Genomic DNA, 19625 nt, shown 5'->3' on the forward strand with positions numbered 1-19625 from the left:
CGGCACCCATCCATTCTCCCTAGAATGCAGCCATGGCAATGCAATTCCGGTCTAGCAGCTTGCATAGCCATCCACACTGAAACACCTGACGTACCTCAACCCCTTTGCCATTAGTATACAGCGACAACCTATGAAAAAGTGTCAGTCTAGCTGGGCACAAATCGAGTATCCGGCACTAGCACTCTATCGTAAGCCCCCAACAGCAGTCGCCCATGTGCCTTACTGGAGCCTAGCCAGCCCACCTAGTCCTAACTGGTAAAATGCACACAAGCATCTTTAAAAAATGTACTCTTATAATCTCCCACACATGGACTTCGGTTCCCGAGGGCGTTCCAACCACAAAGAGCATTGCGGTCATTCAAATAGGGAAAGGGCGCTATATAAATGACGAATGCAATAGAATACAAAGTAATAATTTCAAAGTAAATTACATCAAAGTGATTTCTATTGACAACATTTCATAGAACCCACCTTCATAGGCCTAGGCCTAGGCCGCCAAGTGTAAGGACCCTCCTGCACCTCATGACTATTGGCAATCGATCCAGGCAGGTGGATGGAGAGCAGTGTCCTTAACTAGTGTGTTCTGCCTTACAGTTTTCCAGTATCTTTGCTATCTCTGTTTCTGATGCTCCATAAAACACCCTTTACTCGTAGTAGATTTTTGGGATTGTCTGAACAGTGTTTTAATTGAGATACAAAGGTGGAGGATCCCTAAAATACAACAAATTACGTTAGGGGCCATGGTGGGGGGGATAGCTCAGGGGAAATGTGTTTGTCTTGGAAGCAAGACAACACAGCGCAACACAGGTTTGAATCCTCATCCCTGCTCAGAAACCAATCTCTGGTATTAAACTCAACGGTACTGTAAGGAAAATGGGTTCAATATCAGTATAACGGCAGCGAAGGAGAGCTGCTAACAGGAAAATGGCTCAGAAACTATGTATCTCATGAGCCTCTTTTCAGTTGTTTTGTATTTGTATTTGTATGTATTAGGCTTATATAGTGCTTTGCCAGGTGTGTGTAATTAGGAGAGCACTTAAGCCTCTCCCCGGCCAGTGCTGCTTGTTGGTGATCTTGGTATGCAGGCACGGGCCGCAGGAGGTTGGCGTTCACGTGACTCTCTTATGAGGGGTTAGCACAGGCACGCTATTGGTGCCATGGGTGGGGCCCGGACGGTGAAGGACGCTCATTTCACACACAGCCTCTCAGAGAGGCACACTCGGCGGCGGGGCTGCCAACGCTGGACTACGCATTGCCTGGGGAGAGCTGGCATGACCCCCCCCAGGCATCAGTTAAGTGGAAAACTTGTGTATTTAAAACCTCATATGCATATTTGTTTTCGAGTGCGGTCGCACTGTGTTCGTCTGTAATTTGCATAAAGTATGCTACATTGTGCGTGTGAGAGAGTAAACAGGGACTACCCAAAAAAGCACGTGCATGGGCAACTCTAGTGAATACAGACCCTTGTGGGCTAACTTCTGCCCAGCAGTTTTGAGGCTCGGAAAACAGCACCACCTGATTGAACTTTGTCACGAGGAAAAGGAGGTTGCTGACTTGTTCATGGCTGCTTGCTTTTGTTGTAAATGTTTGTTATCAAGTCAGTTCTGGTCATAACCTAAGTTTCTGCTGTGGGTGGTCACTGCAGGAGAGAAATTATGTTATGCATATGCCCAGTGAGCTCAAGTGATATGCTGTGATACAATCTTATGTTACATGTTTTGCATGTTGTTGCTATACGTTATCCATGGCCATCTATAACGTTCCATGTGCTTATGTTTGTTGCTATGTCAGGGGTATCTAGGAATACAGGAGACATTATCTAGGAATACAGGTGATAAATTGAATCCTAATTAAGAATGATTCGGTTCAGGTTGTTCAGGATATATGTTCATGTGTGTCTTTTTCCCTACTTCCCTTCCCTATCCTCATGCAAGTTTACTAAGCCTCTATCTGGGGACCCTAACACCCCCTACCTATCCACAACCCCCCCCCCCAACCCTCTTTCCCCCTTCAGCTGCCTCGTGGTCCTGTAAATATCAAGATCAGCATCCCGTGCCAACCAAGGTGGGAGGGATCACCTTAATTTGGCTTCCGTGGCTAGGAAGGAGTTGTGCGATACTCCAGGGGTGGGACAGGCACAAGCTTCTAGGGGATTTCCATTTTAGTAGCTAGTGCAAAAAAGCACCACTTTGAGATAAAGTGATATGCCCAGGCTAGAATCACATGATGTCATTAATCATTTGCTGAAACACGGATCTGAGGCCAGATTTCCTGGGTCCTCACTTTGCAATTTCACAGTAAACACTTCCAGACAGAACACGTTGCTCCATTTTTTAAAGAGGTCTTCTTTCTTATCGTGACCACTGTTTTTTCCCCACATAAGTGGCCCGAGGCCCAGAGTGATAAAGCGAAGGGCACAGGGGGCAGAAAAGTGATTGTACACCCTCCTGAGTGAGACACCCTCATACAACAGGTTATTTGAACCATGTACGTTCTCAGTAGAGCAGCTCCCACACTTTTGTAAACAAAGCGATAAAGTGATTTAGGCAGGATAACAATGTCTTGGTGCTGCGAGGACACGGGAGTGGAAACCCAGGACTTCTAGTTCCCAATTCTCCATCTCCCCCTACTCAGTTTTACACAAAAATACTTTGCTGCTGCAGCTAAAGCAAGTACACTTAATACCAGCCATCCTATCCATATGCACCCATGTCGTGTGCATAGAGCAAGCAAACTCAATACCAGCCACCCACCGTAATACATTCATTGTGCATAGAGCAACCAAATTCATTACTAGTCATGTTACCCCAATATGTGCATTGTGCATAGCACAAGCAAACTTTGTACCAGCCATCCTGCCTAAATATATGTATTGAGCTTAGCACAAGAAAACTTAGTACCAACCATCCTACACAAATATATGCTTTGTGCATAGCGCAAGCAAACTCAGTACCAACCATCCTTCCCAAATATATTTATTGTGCATAGTGCAAGCACTCAGTGCCAACCATCCTACCCAAATATATTTATTGTGCATAGTGCAAGCAAACTCAGTGCCAACCATCCTTCCCAAATATATTTATTGTGCATAGCGCAAGCAAACTCAGTGCCAACCATCCTTCCCAAATATATTCATTGGGCATCGTGCAAGCAACCTGTGTACCAACCATCCTACCCAAATATATTTATAGTGCAAGCAAACTCTGTACCAACCATCCTACCCAAATATATTCATAGTGCAAGCAAACCCAGAACCAACCATCCTACCCAAATATATTTATTGGGCATAGCGCAAGCAAACTCAGTGCCAACCATCCTTCCCAAATATATTTATTGTGCATCGCGCAAGCAAACTCTGTACCAACCATTCTACCCAAATATATTCATAGCAAAAGCAAACTCAGTACCAACCATCCTACCCAAATATAGTCATAGTGCATAGCGCAAGCAAACTCAGTACCAACCATCCTACCCAAATATATTTATTGTGCATAGCGCAAGCAAACTTTGTACCAGCCATCCTGCCTAAATATATGTATTGAGCTTAGCGCAAGCAAACTCAGTACCAACCATCCTACCCAAATATATTCATAGCACAAGCAAACTCAGTACCAACCATCCTACCCAAATATATTCATAGTGCATAGCGCAAGCAAACTCAGTACCAACCATCCTTCCCAAATATATTCATAGTGCATAGCGCAAGCAAACTCAGTACCAACCATCCTTCCCAAATATATTCATAGTGCATAGCGCAAGCAAACTCAGTACCAACCATCCTACCCAAATATATTTATTGTGCATAGCGCAAGCAAACTCAGTGCCAACCATCCTACCCAAATATATTCATAGTGCATAGCGCAAGCAAACTCAGTACCAACCATCCTACCCAAATATATTTATTGTGCATAGCGCAAGCAAACTCAGTGCCAACCATCCTACCCAAATATATTCATAGTGCATAGCGCAAGCAAACTCAGTACCAACCATCCTTCCCAAATATATTCATAGTGCATAGCGCAAGCAAACTCAGTACCAACCATCCTTCCCAAATATATTCATAGTGCATAGCGCAAGCAAACTCAGTACCAACCATCCTACCCAAATATATTTATTGTGCATAGCGCAAGCAAACTCAGTGCCAACCATCCTACCCAAATATATTCATAGTGCATAGCGCAATCAAACTCAATACCAGCCAGGCCACCCAAATATATGTATTGTACATAGCTGGTACTAGGGGTACCCTAGTGCATGATTGTTGACGGCGGTTCTTGTGCAGCATGTGCTGCCACTTTGCACCCCAGTCTGGTGGCCATGGTTGCTGAAATGGTAGCTGGAGACTGGGGTTTTACTGCTGGCTTCGATCCCAGGCCAACAATCGTGTCATTCTGCGCAAATCACTTTATCTCCATGAACCTGAAATCGTAACTTTGTGTGCTTGGCTGCAAACATGTAAAAACCACATTACAGTGTGCCGTTTATTTACCCGTTCTTTTTTTAAACCCTCTTCCAAGGAGACCCTGGTTTCGGTAATGCGGTCTCAACCGGACTGCACACACCACACACTGTTCCATGTAAAGCACCCGGTGGTGCTACAAAACACGCATTGCATCAATCTAGGCCTGCGCTGTATCAAATACCAAAAAGCATTATTTTCATTGGAGAATGTTGTGGGCGTTTAAGACGGGCAGGGTGCACGTCACCGCGCCCCTGGAAGTAGTTTTGTTACCTTGGTTTGGAATGAGGACAATGGCTGGATTTGTTCATGAAATAAATGGGAGTGAAATGAATGGCGATATTATTTGAAAACTTAAACCAGTGTGAAATGAGATGCTCTCAATGTATGCAGGTGTGTGGGTGTTGTCTCGCAGGGAAGTTGGTTTTGGTGGGTGGTTCCTCGCAGGAAGTTGGTTTTGGTGCATGGTGCCTCGCAGGGAAGTTGGTTTGGGTGGGTGGTGCCTCGTTGGGATTTTGTTTTTGGCGGGTGGTGCCTCGCAGGGAAGTTGGTTTTGGTGGGTGGTGCCTCGCAGAGAAGTTGGTTTTGGCGGGTGGTGCCTCACAGGCAAGTTGGTTTTGGTGGGTGGTGCCTCGCAGGGAAGTTGGTTTTGGCGGGTGGTGCCTGACATGGAAGTTGGTTTTGGTGGGTGGTGCCTCGCAGGGAAGTTGGTTTTGGCGGGTGGTGCCTGACATGGAAGTTGGTTTTGGTGGGTGGTGCCTCGCAGGAAAGTTGGTTTTGGTGGGTGGTGCCTCGCAGGGATTTTGTTTTTGGTGGGCAGTGCCTCGCCAGGATGTTGGTTTTGGTGGGTGGTGCCTCGCATGGATTTTGTTTTTGGTGGGCGGTGCCTCGCCAGGATGTTGGTTTTGGAGGGTGGTGCCTATGCAGTGACGTGGGTTGTGCCTACCGGTAATGTTGGTTCATAGGTTGTGCCTTTGCAGGGAGGTGGGTTGTACTGCCTACTGATGTGGATTGTTGTGAGGTGGTGTTTAAAGAAAGGAAGGGTAAGGCAATCACATGCTCCCCGAGATCCTCATTTCTAGAGCTGGATAAGCAATACTCTGCAACGTCTTGTAGAGCCTTTGACCGCTACGAATATTCGCTGATAAGTTAACAACCCCTTCACCTATAGCAGCGGTATTGAAACTGTGGGGTGCGCCCCTTTGGTGGGCCGCAGCATCATGCACATGGGGGCGTGCATGCGCAGTCTGAAAAGCTGCTGGGCAACAGGTTAAGCAGCTTGCTGTGCCAGTGAGAGCTGGTCTGTGATGTGTGGCTGCTGCTCTCTACCGACTTGTGGATGACTGCAATGCCTTCGGAATATGCAAACAAAGGAGTGCATATTCTGAACGCAGCATGTGAGATGCTCTGGTGTACACAACCTGCGCCCCTCATTCTTTGTGTTGACAGCCTTTCAAGTGGGGCAATTTATAAGAGATGGTTTATTTAACAGGCCATTGTTTTTATACAGTATATGTTTAACATTTCAGTGTTAAGATCTAAACTTGGGTCATTTTGATTCACCAGGCCAGTACAAGTATCAGCTGACCAAACCTATGCAAAAGAGAATTAATGTGCCACACAGAAAAGTTTAAAACTATTTTCTGTATTTTCTTGTCTCTTTATTTGACACACCAACACTTTTTTAAAATATTACTTTTTATTAACATATGGTGCATTCCTGGAAAGGGTAACTGTAATTTTCTTGCTTAAGTATTCTAGTGGCTGCTTTGGGACATGGACTAAATGCATCCTCTCAGCATCAAAGGTCACTTAATTGTCTAAACAAGCCAGCCACTGCCTAGCAGGCACACCAGATGGCAACTAAATGTCACTTGGCACCTTGATTAGGAGAGTGGAGTTCATTGTGTGTCACCGTGCAGACAGTAGTCCATGGCAAATCAATGCAGTGATGTGTGCAGCAATGATTTGTGCGCTGCACAAGTCGCCACCCTTTTGGTTAATGGTGTCTATGTGGTGCTCCCTTATGTAACCGCACATATACTTGTTTTTCTCTAATGTGCCCAATATCCATAGAAGAGCACACTGGACTGTTTTGTGTATGTGGCTCTGACGAGCATGCCATACTGTGCACACACTTAAACACATAAAGCAATCAGAGAAATTGCCTCAAATTGTAAATCCACGAGGCCAAACGCCCTTTCTACACTGCCACACCATGATTTTCACTCGCTGCAAGCCAGCACTAATAACAGATGCTAATGCCAGCTCTGTTAGATAAAGCATGGGCCTGCTCCTTTTTGCCAAAATAACCCCTGAAGCATGCGAAATAGTGAGGAGGTAATAGCTGAGAACTGTGCATCTTTTACCAGGCACCAGAAGCTGGTTTTGTTTAAAACGCTTCATGAGTTTATTACCGGTCAGGCTAAAGTTTGAAAGAGGTACAATCCTTTCTGTGTGGCCTTTCTGTGCATTGTTTATTGGGTCTCTCTTGTGCGGCATCCTGCCCTATATGTAGATATAATTCCCTGAAGATGTTTCTGTACTGGGGTTGGTCATGCCCACACTGTGACGCAACCCTTCCTCCTCTAAAATGATTCAGAAACAAGAAGTAAAAGAGCCCTTGTACCCCATTTGAATGGCTGATGTTGCAGCAATGTTATACTTGCACCCAAAAACGTAAGTTGTCCAAATGAGCAAGTATGGTTCATGGTTCCAAACATTTTAATGTTAGGGTGAGTATTGTGAACCGTGATGTGAGCACCAAGCCATGTATCAGTTATGCATTTATAGATTCACCCATACAATCCTTTTATCAATAACTTGTTTATCAAATGTAGAGATCTCTGATCACTGTTATAGTCCTGAAATGCTCTGTGATTTAATGCTACGTATACAGGAATCCTCATTGTTGCTGTTTGTCCCCTTTCCCACTCTCAGAGAGGTATTTTGAAAGAGTACAATAAGGGTGTACCAGACTGTCCATCTTGGAATGAAAACCTTCTATCAGAAAATAATTCATATTGTTAGTCTAGTATTGCTCCTTGCGAAATACAAGTGCGGTAGTACGAACAGAACACCTGCAACACAGGGCCAGGTCAGTGGGCCCTCAGACCCTGGCAGGCTGTTCACACCGCAGTGTGCCAGTACGGACAGTTTGAAACTGCATTCAGGCAAGGCCTTCACTAAGAGCAGGTGACAGAAAAACCATTTACTTGGGCAGCAACAGCTGTGTTTTCACATTACAATTCTTCTGTAAAGTACTTGAATTACAATGTAATGAACCCATCTTCATTTATATAGCAAGTATTTATTCATATTGAGGAGGGGTTTTGTCGCACGACAGAGGTGCAGTTTGGGAGTGACGTGTGCCAGTCAGTGGGGGGGCAGGGGCAAATTCTGATGTTTCGCCCTGGGCACCAAGTTGGCTAGAAACTTCCCTGATTACAGCACACACCTTCTTTTGGGGGATGACCAGCCCCTCCCATCTGAATGTAGAGCAGGAAATCACTAATGATGGCTCATTAGTGACATACTGCCCTACTTTCAGAATGGAGGGGGTGGTAGCGGGGGAGCAATTACCCCCATGTTGTCAGTCAGAATTCCTTCAGCTCAGCAATGTATTCAGTTCTCTTTTTTTTGTCTTGATGCTTAAAATGTGCACTTTGCATTACAAGCTGTGAGCCGCAGACTGGGTACACTCTAAGCGGGGGAGAAATGAGGACTGTGGGGACTCTGTACAAGTGAATTGAAAAAAGACCCCATGGTCCTCATTTCTCCTGCAGCAGCAGTGGCCATGGAAGGCGCCAGGGCATTTCATCCTTTTCAAATTAGAGGCGCCAGGGGATTTCAACTTTTTCATATGAAGGGCCTTCACTGTGCCTGATAATCCCGAAATTCTCTTTAATTTTATGCAAAGCTGCATTTTATTTTTACACAGTTATTTTACTCACTGAATGCTGATCAAGTCACCTAACAACATTAAAGTTCAGCTTTGATTAATACTTCACTGAAGGAAATGCTGTCATTAATGACTGGGTGATGCAGCCTTTTCTGGCAGAGGAGGTGGTGCATCTTCCATTTAGCTGATTGCGGTTCAGTCGGACACTGCTCTGAAATCTGAATTTAGGAACATTGCAGTGGGTGACTTTTGGCTGAAGGTAATCCCGGAGTATCCTACATTGGTACAGTGTGCTATACAGTCTCTCTTATCCTTTGGGTCTTCCTACTTGTGCGAAATAGGCTTTCCAGCATTGGCTGCTCTGAAAACGAAATACCACACAAGGCTGGAAGTGGAGGACAACCTGAGAGTGGCAGCCTCAAAAATAAGGCCACATAACTCACTTTCTGCAGAGAGACAGGCTCACCCTTCCCATTAGTACTTACTCTGTAAAATCAAATTGCCTTCTGTTGAATATACTAATAGGAATGTATTTTGAGAAAATAAAAGCCCTACTGGAAAATGTTGTTTACGTGCACGGTTTCTATGTTTGGATTGGAAGTGATTGTCCTACTGTCTTGGAATGTCACCCCAACAAAATATCCCTTCAAAATTATGGCACCACGCATTCTGCAGCCATTTCTATAAAAAAAATAACACCAACACAGAGGGGCGGGGGGGGGGGGTCCCAAACTATTTCTTTTTTGCTCAGGGGGGCCTTGGCATAAAAAGTTTGAAGACCACTGACCTATAGGGTTGGCTGTCCAGTGGTTAGGATTGAGTTATTGATCCTTTCACATCGAGGCCCAAGTGGCTAATGTGGTTAACCTTTCACCTCTGGGACTTAATGGCTAATGGTTTGGCCAGACACTTTATCTTCTCTAGGGGCAGGGCTTAATGGTCCATGGTTTGTATAGGATTAAAAACTTTCGACAATGGATGCCCAAGGGGTTCGGAGGATAGCTCAGTGGGCAACGCGCTCGCCTAGGAAGCAAGGTGACGCAGAGCCACACAGGTTCAATCCCTGGGTTCACGCTTAGAAACCTCAGGGTATTAAGCATGTTATAAATAACCAATTACAATTACAGTTCAGTAGTGTTAGATCATGCACCTTCTCGGGTTGGAGGACAATGGTTTGCAAAGGGCTAGAGCTTTGCACCAAAAGAGTTTGGTGCAATGGTTTGCCTACAGTATTTATTGCTTACAGTATTTGTATTGACAGGAGAGTGTAAGATTGGCAGCTTGCAAGAAGGAGGCAGTGTGTGAGTCCACAAGAGAGCTAGGTTGTCCAGATGTACCTGGCTTGACAGAACAGTATTTGTTGTCCTCTACTTTTTTGGTTTAATGTGCATGCTTATTCAATAGTGTTAACTTTATGACCTTAATCAGATGTAATGGCGATACACCGCACTTACCAACACCCCTCACACTCACCAATTACCCATCACAACTTACACTGCTAAACCCCCACATTGGCAGTCATGTGCAGACTCAAGTGCACTGTCACACTGACAAGTCACAACTCGCAATCCCCAGTCCCTGCCACACTCACAACCATGCTCCCAACCTGAGGCATAGACCGAGTAGGGCCTGAGTGGGCAAGGCCCACCCAAAATCTGTAAATGCCCGCTCAGCAGCACCGTGTGGGCATTTACAGATGCTAATATCACTGCAGTGGGCTCAACTACATTAGTTTCAGGCACCACTTGCTAGACAATCCTGGCTACGCCTCTGCTCTGAACCCACACCTTATGCGCCCCAGTTCCACTTTCAATCTACTGTACTTCATTATTTCGGATTTCTTCTGCATCTGGCATCCTTTCTCCCATGCTATCGCAGTCCATTCTTTCCCCAACTCTGCAACTTGCTGCCTCTTTCCAGCCAACTGCTCCCCCTCTGCTTTCTCGCCCAACACTCGCCCTCTCTCTCCTTTCATTCTCATACTGTGACTATTCTTTAGATTTTTTTAAAATGTAGATTTTGGGCCAGAACCTCAAAAAGTGGGCATCCAAAAATACAACAGATGTGTTTTTTTTAGATGCCCCATTTTTGGCAATGAGCGGGTCCCAATATTCTCAAAAGTGACCTGTGCATTTCCAGGGGCTGAGCTGTAGCACAATGATGCGCTGGCCAGCCGCCTCAAATGCATTGGTGTCACGAGCGCTCACCGACACTAATGTTCTACAGTCTCCCAGCACCCATGTGGGTGGTGGGAGCGCATCGAGATGATATGATATGGCATTTATAACGCGCCTATACACAAGTGTTTCAAGGCGCGACGAGGCAAGGGAGGGGGAACAGAGGGAAGACAGACAACGATCCTACTAGGCCAAGTGTCATTCAGATCGCGCAAGTGCATGGGAAGGGGGAAGGAGGGGAAGTGCAGGGGGGCATCATTTGTGCTAGAGCTTAAATGTGATTTTAAAAAATGGATATCCTTCTTTGAGGAATAGAAATGTGAGTTGGGCAGCAATACCTCTGCTGTCACACTTTCAAAACAATTTGCGGGATAGGGTCAGCAAAGACACTGCCATGCAATGTTCAGCGCACTGCACTTATTCCAAGCAGGCACATGGGGTTGCCTGTTTTTAATGCGCATTTAAAAGCGCATCCTGTGTGTGAATTTGGAATGCCCTTTTAAATGCAGAGAAATACCCCCCTGATTTGCGCAAAAGGTTGAAAAAGGGCACCTGAATGAGCACAGCATACATGATACGCCCATTCAGAAGTTATTTGTGGAGAGGGCTGCTCCTTTTTTGGCGCAAGTGATGAGATGCATTAGCGCCCTAAAATGTTTTGTGTTACTACAGTACCGTTCCTGCTTAAAATCCTAGATAAGGTGGCGTACCTCCAAATCCAACAATATTTGGAATGCAACCACCTTCTTGGAACATGCCAATCAGGTTTTAGACCCCAGCACGGAACAGAAACGGCACTGATTCACATTAAGGTACAAATAGACACCTTGAGATACAATGGCAACACAGCTTTACTATTACTGCTTGATCTCTCAGCGGCGTTTGACTTGGTCGATCATAAGATTCTTTGCCACCACCTGGACTCTGCCACCCATTTCTCACAAGAGGCTATAGGTTGGACTCAATCCTTCTTAGACAACAGAACCCTGCAGGTCTTCTCACCCTCAGCAGCTGCGGACCCCATACCTATTGCATGTGGTGTGCCCCAGGGCTCCTGCGTTTCGCCAACTCTGTACAACATTTTCACGAAGCCCCTTTTTGATGATCTAGATGGCCTGGGTATCACCTACACTAACTATGCGGATGATACACAGATCCTCATCCCGCTGACGGGAGACTACAACAAGGATTTGGCCTTCGTAAAAAGAGTGTACCTCATCATCCAGGCATGGATGGCCTCCCACGGTCTATGCCCGAATGATGTCAAAACGGAACTCCTCATCGTTGGCAGCACAGCCAATCTCAACAAACTAGGCCAGCCCTACTCCAAATTCATTATAGACAATAACAACATCACAGTAGCCAAGGAAGTCAAAACCCTTGGCTTCTTTCTAGATTCCACTCTCACCTTCAAAAAACAAGTAAACTCCATGGCCTCTGCGACTGCCTACACGTGTAAGCTAAGTAGAGCAGCCAAGGCATTCCTTACACCCAACAACTGTATCACGCCATCAAGAGCATTAGTACTATCCAAACTGGATTATTGTAATGCCCTATATGTTGGGAGTAATACATTTCTCACCAATAAAATCCAGATCCTGCAAAATAATGGATTAAGAGCAGCTCTCAACATTCCTAAGAAAGCCCACATATCCGACCTAAGAAGAGCCAACAATTGGCTTTCCAGCAAAGACAAAATCTTCCTGAAGTCAGCTTCCCTGACACATAAATGCCTTCACCTGGCTGCCCCACAATACCTCACCTCTAGATTCGTCAGACAATCCACCAATCGCCCCTCCAGAACAGCCGCTGCCAACCTACTGCGGGTGCCCAGATTCAAACGTATGAAGATGGGTGGCAGTAGCTGCCCGGTCAAAGCTGCTCAAAATTGGAACTCTCTCCCTCCCACTCTAAGGGGAGACATGTCCTACCTCGGATTCAGATCCAACCTCATCCACTGGATGAAGGAACATGACATCTAACTCGTTCACCATGCCTTGCTCTCACTACTGACCACTATCTCTGTATATAACACTATAGTGATGCCTCCTGCCTCCACTTGCTCATTTGTATGATCATTTTTAATATTGTCCATTATTGTATTGTAAGTCATAATTGTAAGTATTGTAATGTAATGCACAGCATTGTAACTTAAGCTGAACAATCCTCTTTATGCTTTCTCCGCCCAAATACCCTCGGGTCTGGTGCGCGCTATAAATAAACAAACAAACAAACCTGGCCTTTTGTGTCTTTTTCTTTAAATAACGTCCGCTTTTGCAGAAATTGCCGTTCCCACATTTTTTTTTTTAAACGACCGTTTTCGCTGCATTTTACGCAATCGCGATAAGCTAGGGGCAATTGTTTACAAAGAGTACAGCCTTGCAGCACACTTGGGGGGTGGCTGAGTAAATAATTTACAAACTCTGTGATGCATTTAGGGAAGAATTGGGGGCAATGGTTTCTCTAGGGTTAAAGGCTTTCATCCTATGGTGGGGGTGGGCAATGAGTTGCAGAGATCCAGCCTTTCACCTAGAGGGCTGGAAGGGGCCGGGGGGATCATGTTTTTCACAGGATTAGAGATGTGAGTGTTTAACTTCTAGGGTGGGAGGACCAATGGCTTTCAAAGAGTTGGTTACTTCCACTTCTCAGGCTGCATCGTCAAAAATGTGCCACGTGTTCATCACACGCCTAACATGATGTTATGTGATATTATATAGTGCCTAGCTGCCATTGACATGGCCTTGAAGTGCTTTAGGTTGTCTGGGAGAGTGGCAGGCACTCTGACAGTGCTGACTCTGCCCCAGCATTACCCGCCTCCAGTGGCGCAACACCATTGAGCTGATCGGGCTCTTCCCCCTTGCCCGCCGCCTGGGCAATGCATATGTATTCCTGCAGTGGAAGTTGAACACTGAATGACATGGAGATTGATACCCCCCCTCAGTCTGATAGGCAGATGCTGTGTGATGGTGTTACGCTCTGCCACTTGCCTTGACTGGTGGTTCACCCAAGGGTTGTACTGGCCAGAGTGCAGGGCAGAGTCACGCAGCTGTCAGGTCAGTGGATTGGTCTGAGCCCAATCATAGAAATCACTTACCAGCCGACTGTACAGACAGAATCATTAATGTGTTGCATGCTTTGTCCTGCAGCCTGCTTTAAGAGTCACATACATTACCTGCCACTGTAAAAAGCAGTAGGATCTGTCACCCAAATCTGTAGGCGGTAGGACTGCTTAAAAAGCAGTAGCCTACTGCCTAATTCTGTAGGGTTGGCATGCACGCTTACACCAACGCAGTAAAACTTTAACGCTGCTACTTTCAAGACTTCCATCGCCTCTCTGCCTCAGCAAAATAAAATGCTCACACCACCCCCTCCCCACGGATGCGAGCCAACATATAATCACATTATGTGTACTTTCACATCCGAGGGTAGGGGGCCTACGTGCGCACTTGCTTTTTTCTTCAGCATATGTGTTAAAAGGCTAGAATAGCATGTTGGTACAGTCTAGTCACTTATTACTGGGGCATGACCTTATTTATATATTTATTTTATTTAATAAAGCAGGCATGGCCTCCGTTATTACATGGCTGCACAGGCATTTTGGTGCAGCCAGTCTTGGCATGCATTACTGTGGCATGACCTTATATGTACAAGTGTTATGGTGTACAATCTACTTTTTTTTAGAATATGTTTCTAAAGTTGCTGTCCATGTCATATACAAATTATCAAAGTAACTAAATGTGTACGTTTTTAAATCCAATAACATGTTGATTCTTACTGGCGCATTTAAAATACCATTTGATACTTGGTCCCCCACACCTGAGGACTCTTGGGGGTAGAACAGAGGGGGTGGCACCTCCAAGTGAGACCCACCCCGTTAATTAGTTCTGGCTGTGCCCCTGCTGCCCTCCTAGGGTCAGCATCCGAGGATGCCCGTTTAGGCCGTCCCTCAGATGCTCTGCCAACACGTGAGAAGCCCCTCTACTGGGACCGAACACCCCTAAGGACCTGTCCAATTGGAAGATACCCAGGGAGGGTCCAGCATCTATGTCACCTGCTCTCGCCCACCCTGGCTTTCCGTGCTAGTTGGACGGTTCACAATCAATATGTGGCAGGCTGCCCGTGCCGATGCCCTTCACAGCCAGCACTCATCGCGAGCGACCTGACATTAGCCTTCTTCCCGCTCCGCCCCCTCCGAAGCCCCCCGAGCCACTTACACCCTCGGCGCTGGGTCAGCCGGTTGCTGGTGGGCGGGATCCAGATCTTCTGGAGGGGCGTCTGCGTGAGCTCCCCGGCTCTGTTGGCCATGGTTGGAGGTTTTGGGGGCGTGGGGGCGGGACGTTGGTGCACGCACGCCTGCACCGATGCTTCTGGAGTCAGGCTGGATCTCGGTGGCGCGCCGTGGCCTTCGCTGTGACTGTGACTGTTGCTCGCTAGCACTGGACGGAGCTGCTTGTTTTTTTGTTACCACTCGCTGCTGATCCTTGGCTCTTGCTGCTGATAGCTAGCTTGTCATGGTGTTGCCCGGTGCAGTTAGCCCCAATCGCCCTTGTTTAGGTTTGCTGCCAGTCAGTAGTGGGTATTTGCTGACACTCGTTGACACTCTGTTGCGCAGAGGGGTGCTCCCTGAAATCCCCACATGCTTGTTGGTGCCTGTTGGCATTGGCTGGTGTTGTTGGCTCGCCTTTAGTACTTCTTTGCGGTCCTTGGTTGTGCTGATCGTTGCCTCTTGTCAGCTGTTGTTGGGGTACATGATCGGTGTTAGTTGCCTCTGGACGATGGTGGCCCCCGTTCGTGCTTGTTCGCGTCTATTGACGCTTCCTGGCTATATCCAGTGCTGGTTGGAACTTGTTCAGAGACCTCAGCTCTTTCTCGTTGCCCCTCGATAAGTGTTGCTCGTGCCCACTGCACCGGCGCTTGCTAGTGTTCATTGGCTATTGCTGGCAGTCGCTGATTTGTGTTGGCTGCCAGTTCCCGATGCTTCCTCCTGGCACGAGTTAGTCCCCCTTGGTATCGGCTGCTGCTTCTCCTCGTTCTTTTTGGCGTGCGTTGGCATTCGGTGCTGGCTGCCAGTGCTGTGCCGAGCCAGAGCTGCTGACGCGTGGTGCCAGGTCGTCAAGTTACTGAAGCTGCACCGGTGGGTGGCACGGGACGCGGGCTCGATGCAGGGCCGGGCTAGAGGTCTGTGACCTCCGATGGATGCGGTGTCGAAATGTGGGCTTCGAGATAAAGGCTCCCGGCTCCTGTGAAAACGACATGCTGCTCAGTGCTCACATGGGCTGTTTGTTCGAGTTTAGAACACGCCTCCTCCTCAGCCCAGGGCTGCAACGAGTCGAGCCGCGGAGGCAATGCAGATTAGACCAGACAAAAGCGGCCCTTTCAGCGGCCTTGGGCATAGGCCAGTGGGGGGAGGGGTCGCTCGGGCAGGGGTCGCTTGTCTCGCTGTCACGTGTGAGAAACGGTGTGATCTTTGGGTTTCTACGTTTGATATACTGCTTGATCTTTGGGAAATAACCGAGTCACTCTGAATACTGAGAATTCGCCTCCCATAGTGCAGTTACTGAACTCGGGATTACAATTAGAGAGCAAGTAGGGCATGAGCGATGTGTAATGCGTATCGTGTCTGAGTTCTGTTTATGTAGAGAAATGTGCGTGCATGTGTGCGCAGTGTTGATAGATAAGAAGCGGTGATTGGTAGATTGATAGCTAGGGTGGCTGACTGGAATATAAAGTGGCCGTGTATAGCAATACCCACAATTTCGGCTACTTCTTGGGATAGATAGATGGAAAAGTGGTGTGGGCAGAATTTTACTGCAGTTAAGCTTCAAACACTCACGGCATATCACTGCAAACCCAAACTTAAGTGAGTGTTACAGTTGGGTTTGTAGTGGTATGTTGTGAGCTGGGGCACCGAGTGCGCAGGTGCTGCCCCCCCCTTTCCGCCCCACCAGTAAAGGCCATGAGGCACTGTTAAACCCGATGTCGGTGCCTCTGGTTGTGTTGATAGTTCGAGTTTCGTGGATGAATTTGTAGTGGTATACAGTGGCAGTCTTTGTACCTTAACGTTGTGATTTCTACCGTCTGTGGACTTTACTTTTTGGTAGACTAACTTTAACTCTTTAAAAAAAAAAGCATCTTTTCCCAATGTATTTCATTTTTTTGTGTGTGGGGGTATGGTGTGTGAGAAACTCGTGGTGACAAGTAAGACCGACACAAGAGATCAAAGTTCAAGGGTGTTTATTGAACAATACATGCTGTATGCAGGTTGAAAAAACGCCTAATCTAAACCTAAATCTAAGATGGGAACAAGTGTCAACCATCAAATGGAAGATGGCAGTCCTAGTGGTGTTGAGTCAAATCAAAAAGGCCTATACTAAGAAACCCATTGCCAAACCTCTCAACTAATACAAAAATGTGTGTGGGAAAGTTCTCAAGAAAAGAAGTTTTCTCAAATAATATGTCAGGATACAGTAGCCTGGGTCTCCCTTCCCTTCGTTTTGGACGTGGGTTAAGATGGCAGATTGAAGCACAGTAGAGTCTCTGGTTTCACCAAGTCTCGTTTCCTGTGAAAGTGTCTTGCCTTCGTGGGCCTGATGTGTTCAAACAAAAACAAAAGTTCCTTTAACAAATGAAAGTTTGTTTCCAAAGTTTACTGGGTGATGGGATCACCCCTGGGTCTCCCTCTTCTGTGCGCTGACCCTTCTCAATTGTTTATCACAGTTTCACGTAGGGTGATAACTTCACTCCTGGGTCCCCCCTCTTCTGGGTGCAGACTCTTCTTAATTCGTATTCCAAAATATATCACAGTTCCTTTATCAAACAACTTTGGGTGACAGCTTCACCACTGGATCTCCCTCGGTCTGGCTCGGACCCATCTTCTCTTTGTATTCTTGGGTGATGGCTTCACCCCTGGATCTCTCTCGGTCAGGCTCGGGCCCCTCTTGCCTTTTTATATTCTTGGGTCATGGCTTCACCCCTATGGATCTCGCTCAGTCGGGCTCGGACCCCTCTTGCCTTTTTATATTCTTGGGTCATGGCTTCACCCTTATGGATCTCGCTCAGTCGGGCTCGGACCCCTCTTGCCTTTTTATATTCTTGGGTGATGGCTTCACCACTGGATCTCCCTCGGACCCATCTTCTCTTTGTATTCTTGGGTGATGGCTTCACCCCTGGATCTCTCTCGGTCAGGCTCGGGCCCCTCTTGCCTTTTTATATTCTTGGGTCATGGCTTCACCCCTATGGATCTCGCTCAGTCGGGCTCGGATCCCTCTTGCCTTTTTATATTCTTGGGTCATGGCTTCACCCCTATGGATCTCGCTCAGTCGGGCTCGGACCCCTCTTGCCTTTTTATATTCTTGGGTGATGGCTTCACCACTGGATCTCCCTCGGGCCCATCTGCTCTTTGTATTCTTGGGTGATGGCTTCACCCATGGATCTCTCTTGGTCAGGCTCGGACCCCTCTTGCCTTTTTATATTCTTGGGTCATGGCTTCACCCCTATGGATCTCGCTCAGTCGGGCTCGGACCCCTCTTGCCTTTTTATATTCTTGGGTGATGGCTTCACCCCTGGATCTCCCTCGGGCAGGCTCTGACCCCTCTTCACTTTTATCGGGATTCAGTTCATTTTCTTTCACAGTGCTTGTAGACTTTCGATTGCACAGGGATTTTGCTTGACCCTCTGTGTGACTGCTTTGACCTATTTCGCGGGCCTTTCCTACGGCCTTCTGGTACTTGTAGTTTATCTCATATGGGGCTTGACCAGAGTCTCTTCAGTTAGAACCCACATGGTGCCAGTTTCCCTGTGCAGCTCGTCTCCCCGTCAATATTTGTACTTGTTACAGTTCATTAGCTTTGGTTCATAACTTGCCACTTTGCGATTCTCATTCATCACAGCCCATGGGAATAGGACATGGGGGGGCAGGGGGGACAAATCCCCCCCACAATTTTAAGTGGGGGGGGATGTAATATAATTTATCCTCCCCAGAATATGTGTTTGGTTTGTCATTCAGGGATCTGTTTTTGAAGTGGGGGGAGGGGCTGCTTACTATGTAAGCTGCCCTCCCCCCTGGCCCCCAAAGCATGGGGGCAATACCCTGGGGGCAGATGGGTGATCATCTACCCCCAGGGAAGGGGGGCTAACAAAAAAAAAGATTTATTTTAAAACATAGTTTTGGGTGGGTGCGGGTGGGCACACTAGCCACCAGGGATCATAAATTATGGGGTGATTCGTACAAGTCAGACCTCTGTGGATTCCCACGGGTGTCTTCTTTTCGGAAATGCATGGGGTTCCCTGATTTCCTTTGTGGCTTCGACACCCTAGGCCCAAATCTGTAGTTGGTCCACATGAGCAAAATTCCTGAAAATCTGCTGTGCGAAAAGACTTGGGGTTACCAGTGTTTTAGGCTTTTCCCTTTGCACCCAGGTAGGTGCACCCACACATGCGAGGTACTGTTTTCGTCTGGAAACCTATGGGAATGCGGGAAGGTAGGTCATGTGTTGTTGGGTGTGTGTTTTGGGTGGTGACCAGAGTGAAATGTGCGGAAATTGTGTTATTTTCCCGATTTCCCACCAAACTATGGAATCTTTCCCTGCATAGTTGTTGCCTGACCTTCGCAAATCACCCCTTCCTAAACTTGGAATATTGTCTACTTTTCAGAAGTGTATGTATCAAAATATGTTATTTTGGTTTCCACTCAATCTCTTCTTGAAAGCCTGGAAAATGGCGAATCCAGCACAGCAAACCATTTGTTCACAGATTTCATGTGTCTCCTACGCCTCTGTGAAGGGGAAACACATTGGGGCTCATTATATGTTTGTTGGTGACCCGCCGGTATATCCAGCGGGATACCACCAAACGGAATTACTGTTACCGGCACATGGTCTGCCAGAACTACAGGCAGATTCCAAGTACCAGTAACGGTAAGTTAATCCCCATTGCATGGAGTCCCGTAGGACTCCTTGTGGGGGGATTGCCGGTAATACCTGTGCGGTAATGCCAGCTGTTTTTTGCCAGTGGGGTGCCTGACTTATCTTCAGATCTTGGCTGGAGGTAAATAAGGCCCCCCCAACGGCCAACTGGGAGTATGCCAGTG

At 47.0% G+C, this 19625-nt stretch overlaps 1 protein-coding gene across 4 annotated transcripts in view; it reads right to left on the reverse strand.

The window, feature by feature from the left end:
- Positions 1 to 19625, reverse strand: part of PFKFB1 (6-phosphofructo-2-kinase/fructose-2,6-biphosphatase 1) — a 302863-nt gene that overhangs the window by 133028 nt on the left and 150210 nt on the right. The window contains exon 1 of one of the 4 annotated variants that reach the window (XM_069645332.1): positions 14752 to 15840. The exons of 2 other annotated variants lie outside the window; for them this stretch is intronic. In XM_069645332.1, the coding sequence (XP_069501433.1) occupies positions 14752 to 14842 (91 nt within the window). In that variant the 5' untranslated portion in view covers positions 14843 to 15840. Of the gene's footprint in view, positions 1 to 14751; positions 15841 to 19625 lie in introns of those variants that run through there. One more of the 4 variants, XM_069645330.1, reaches the window with a different exon arrangement.

Source organism: Ambystoma mexicanum, chromosome 2p, assembly GCF_040938575.1.
Source record: "Ambystoma mexicanum isolate Mex_15411 chromosome 2p, UKY_AmexF1_1, whole genome shotgun sequence".
NCBI classification, from domain to species: domain Eukaryota; kingdom Metazoa; phylum Chordata; class Amphibia; order Caudata; family Ambystomatidae; genus Ambystoma; species Ambystoma mexicanum.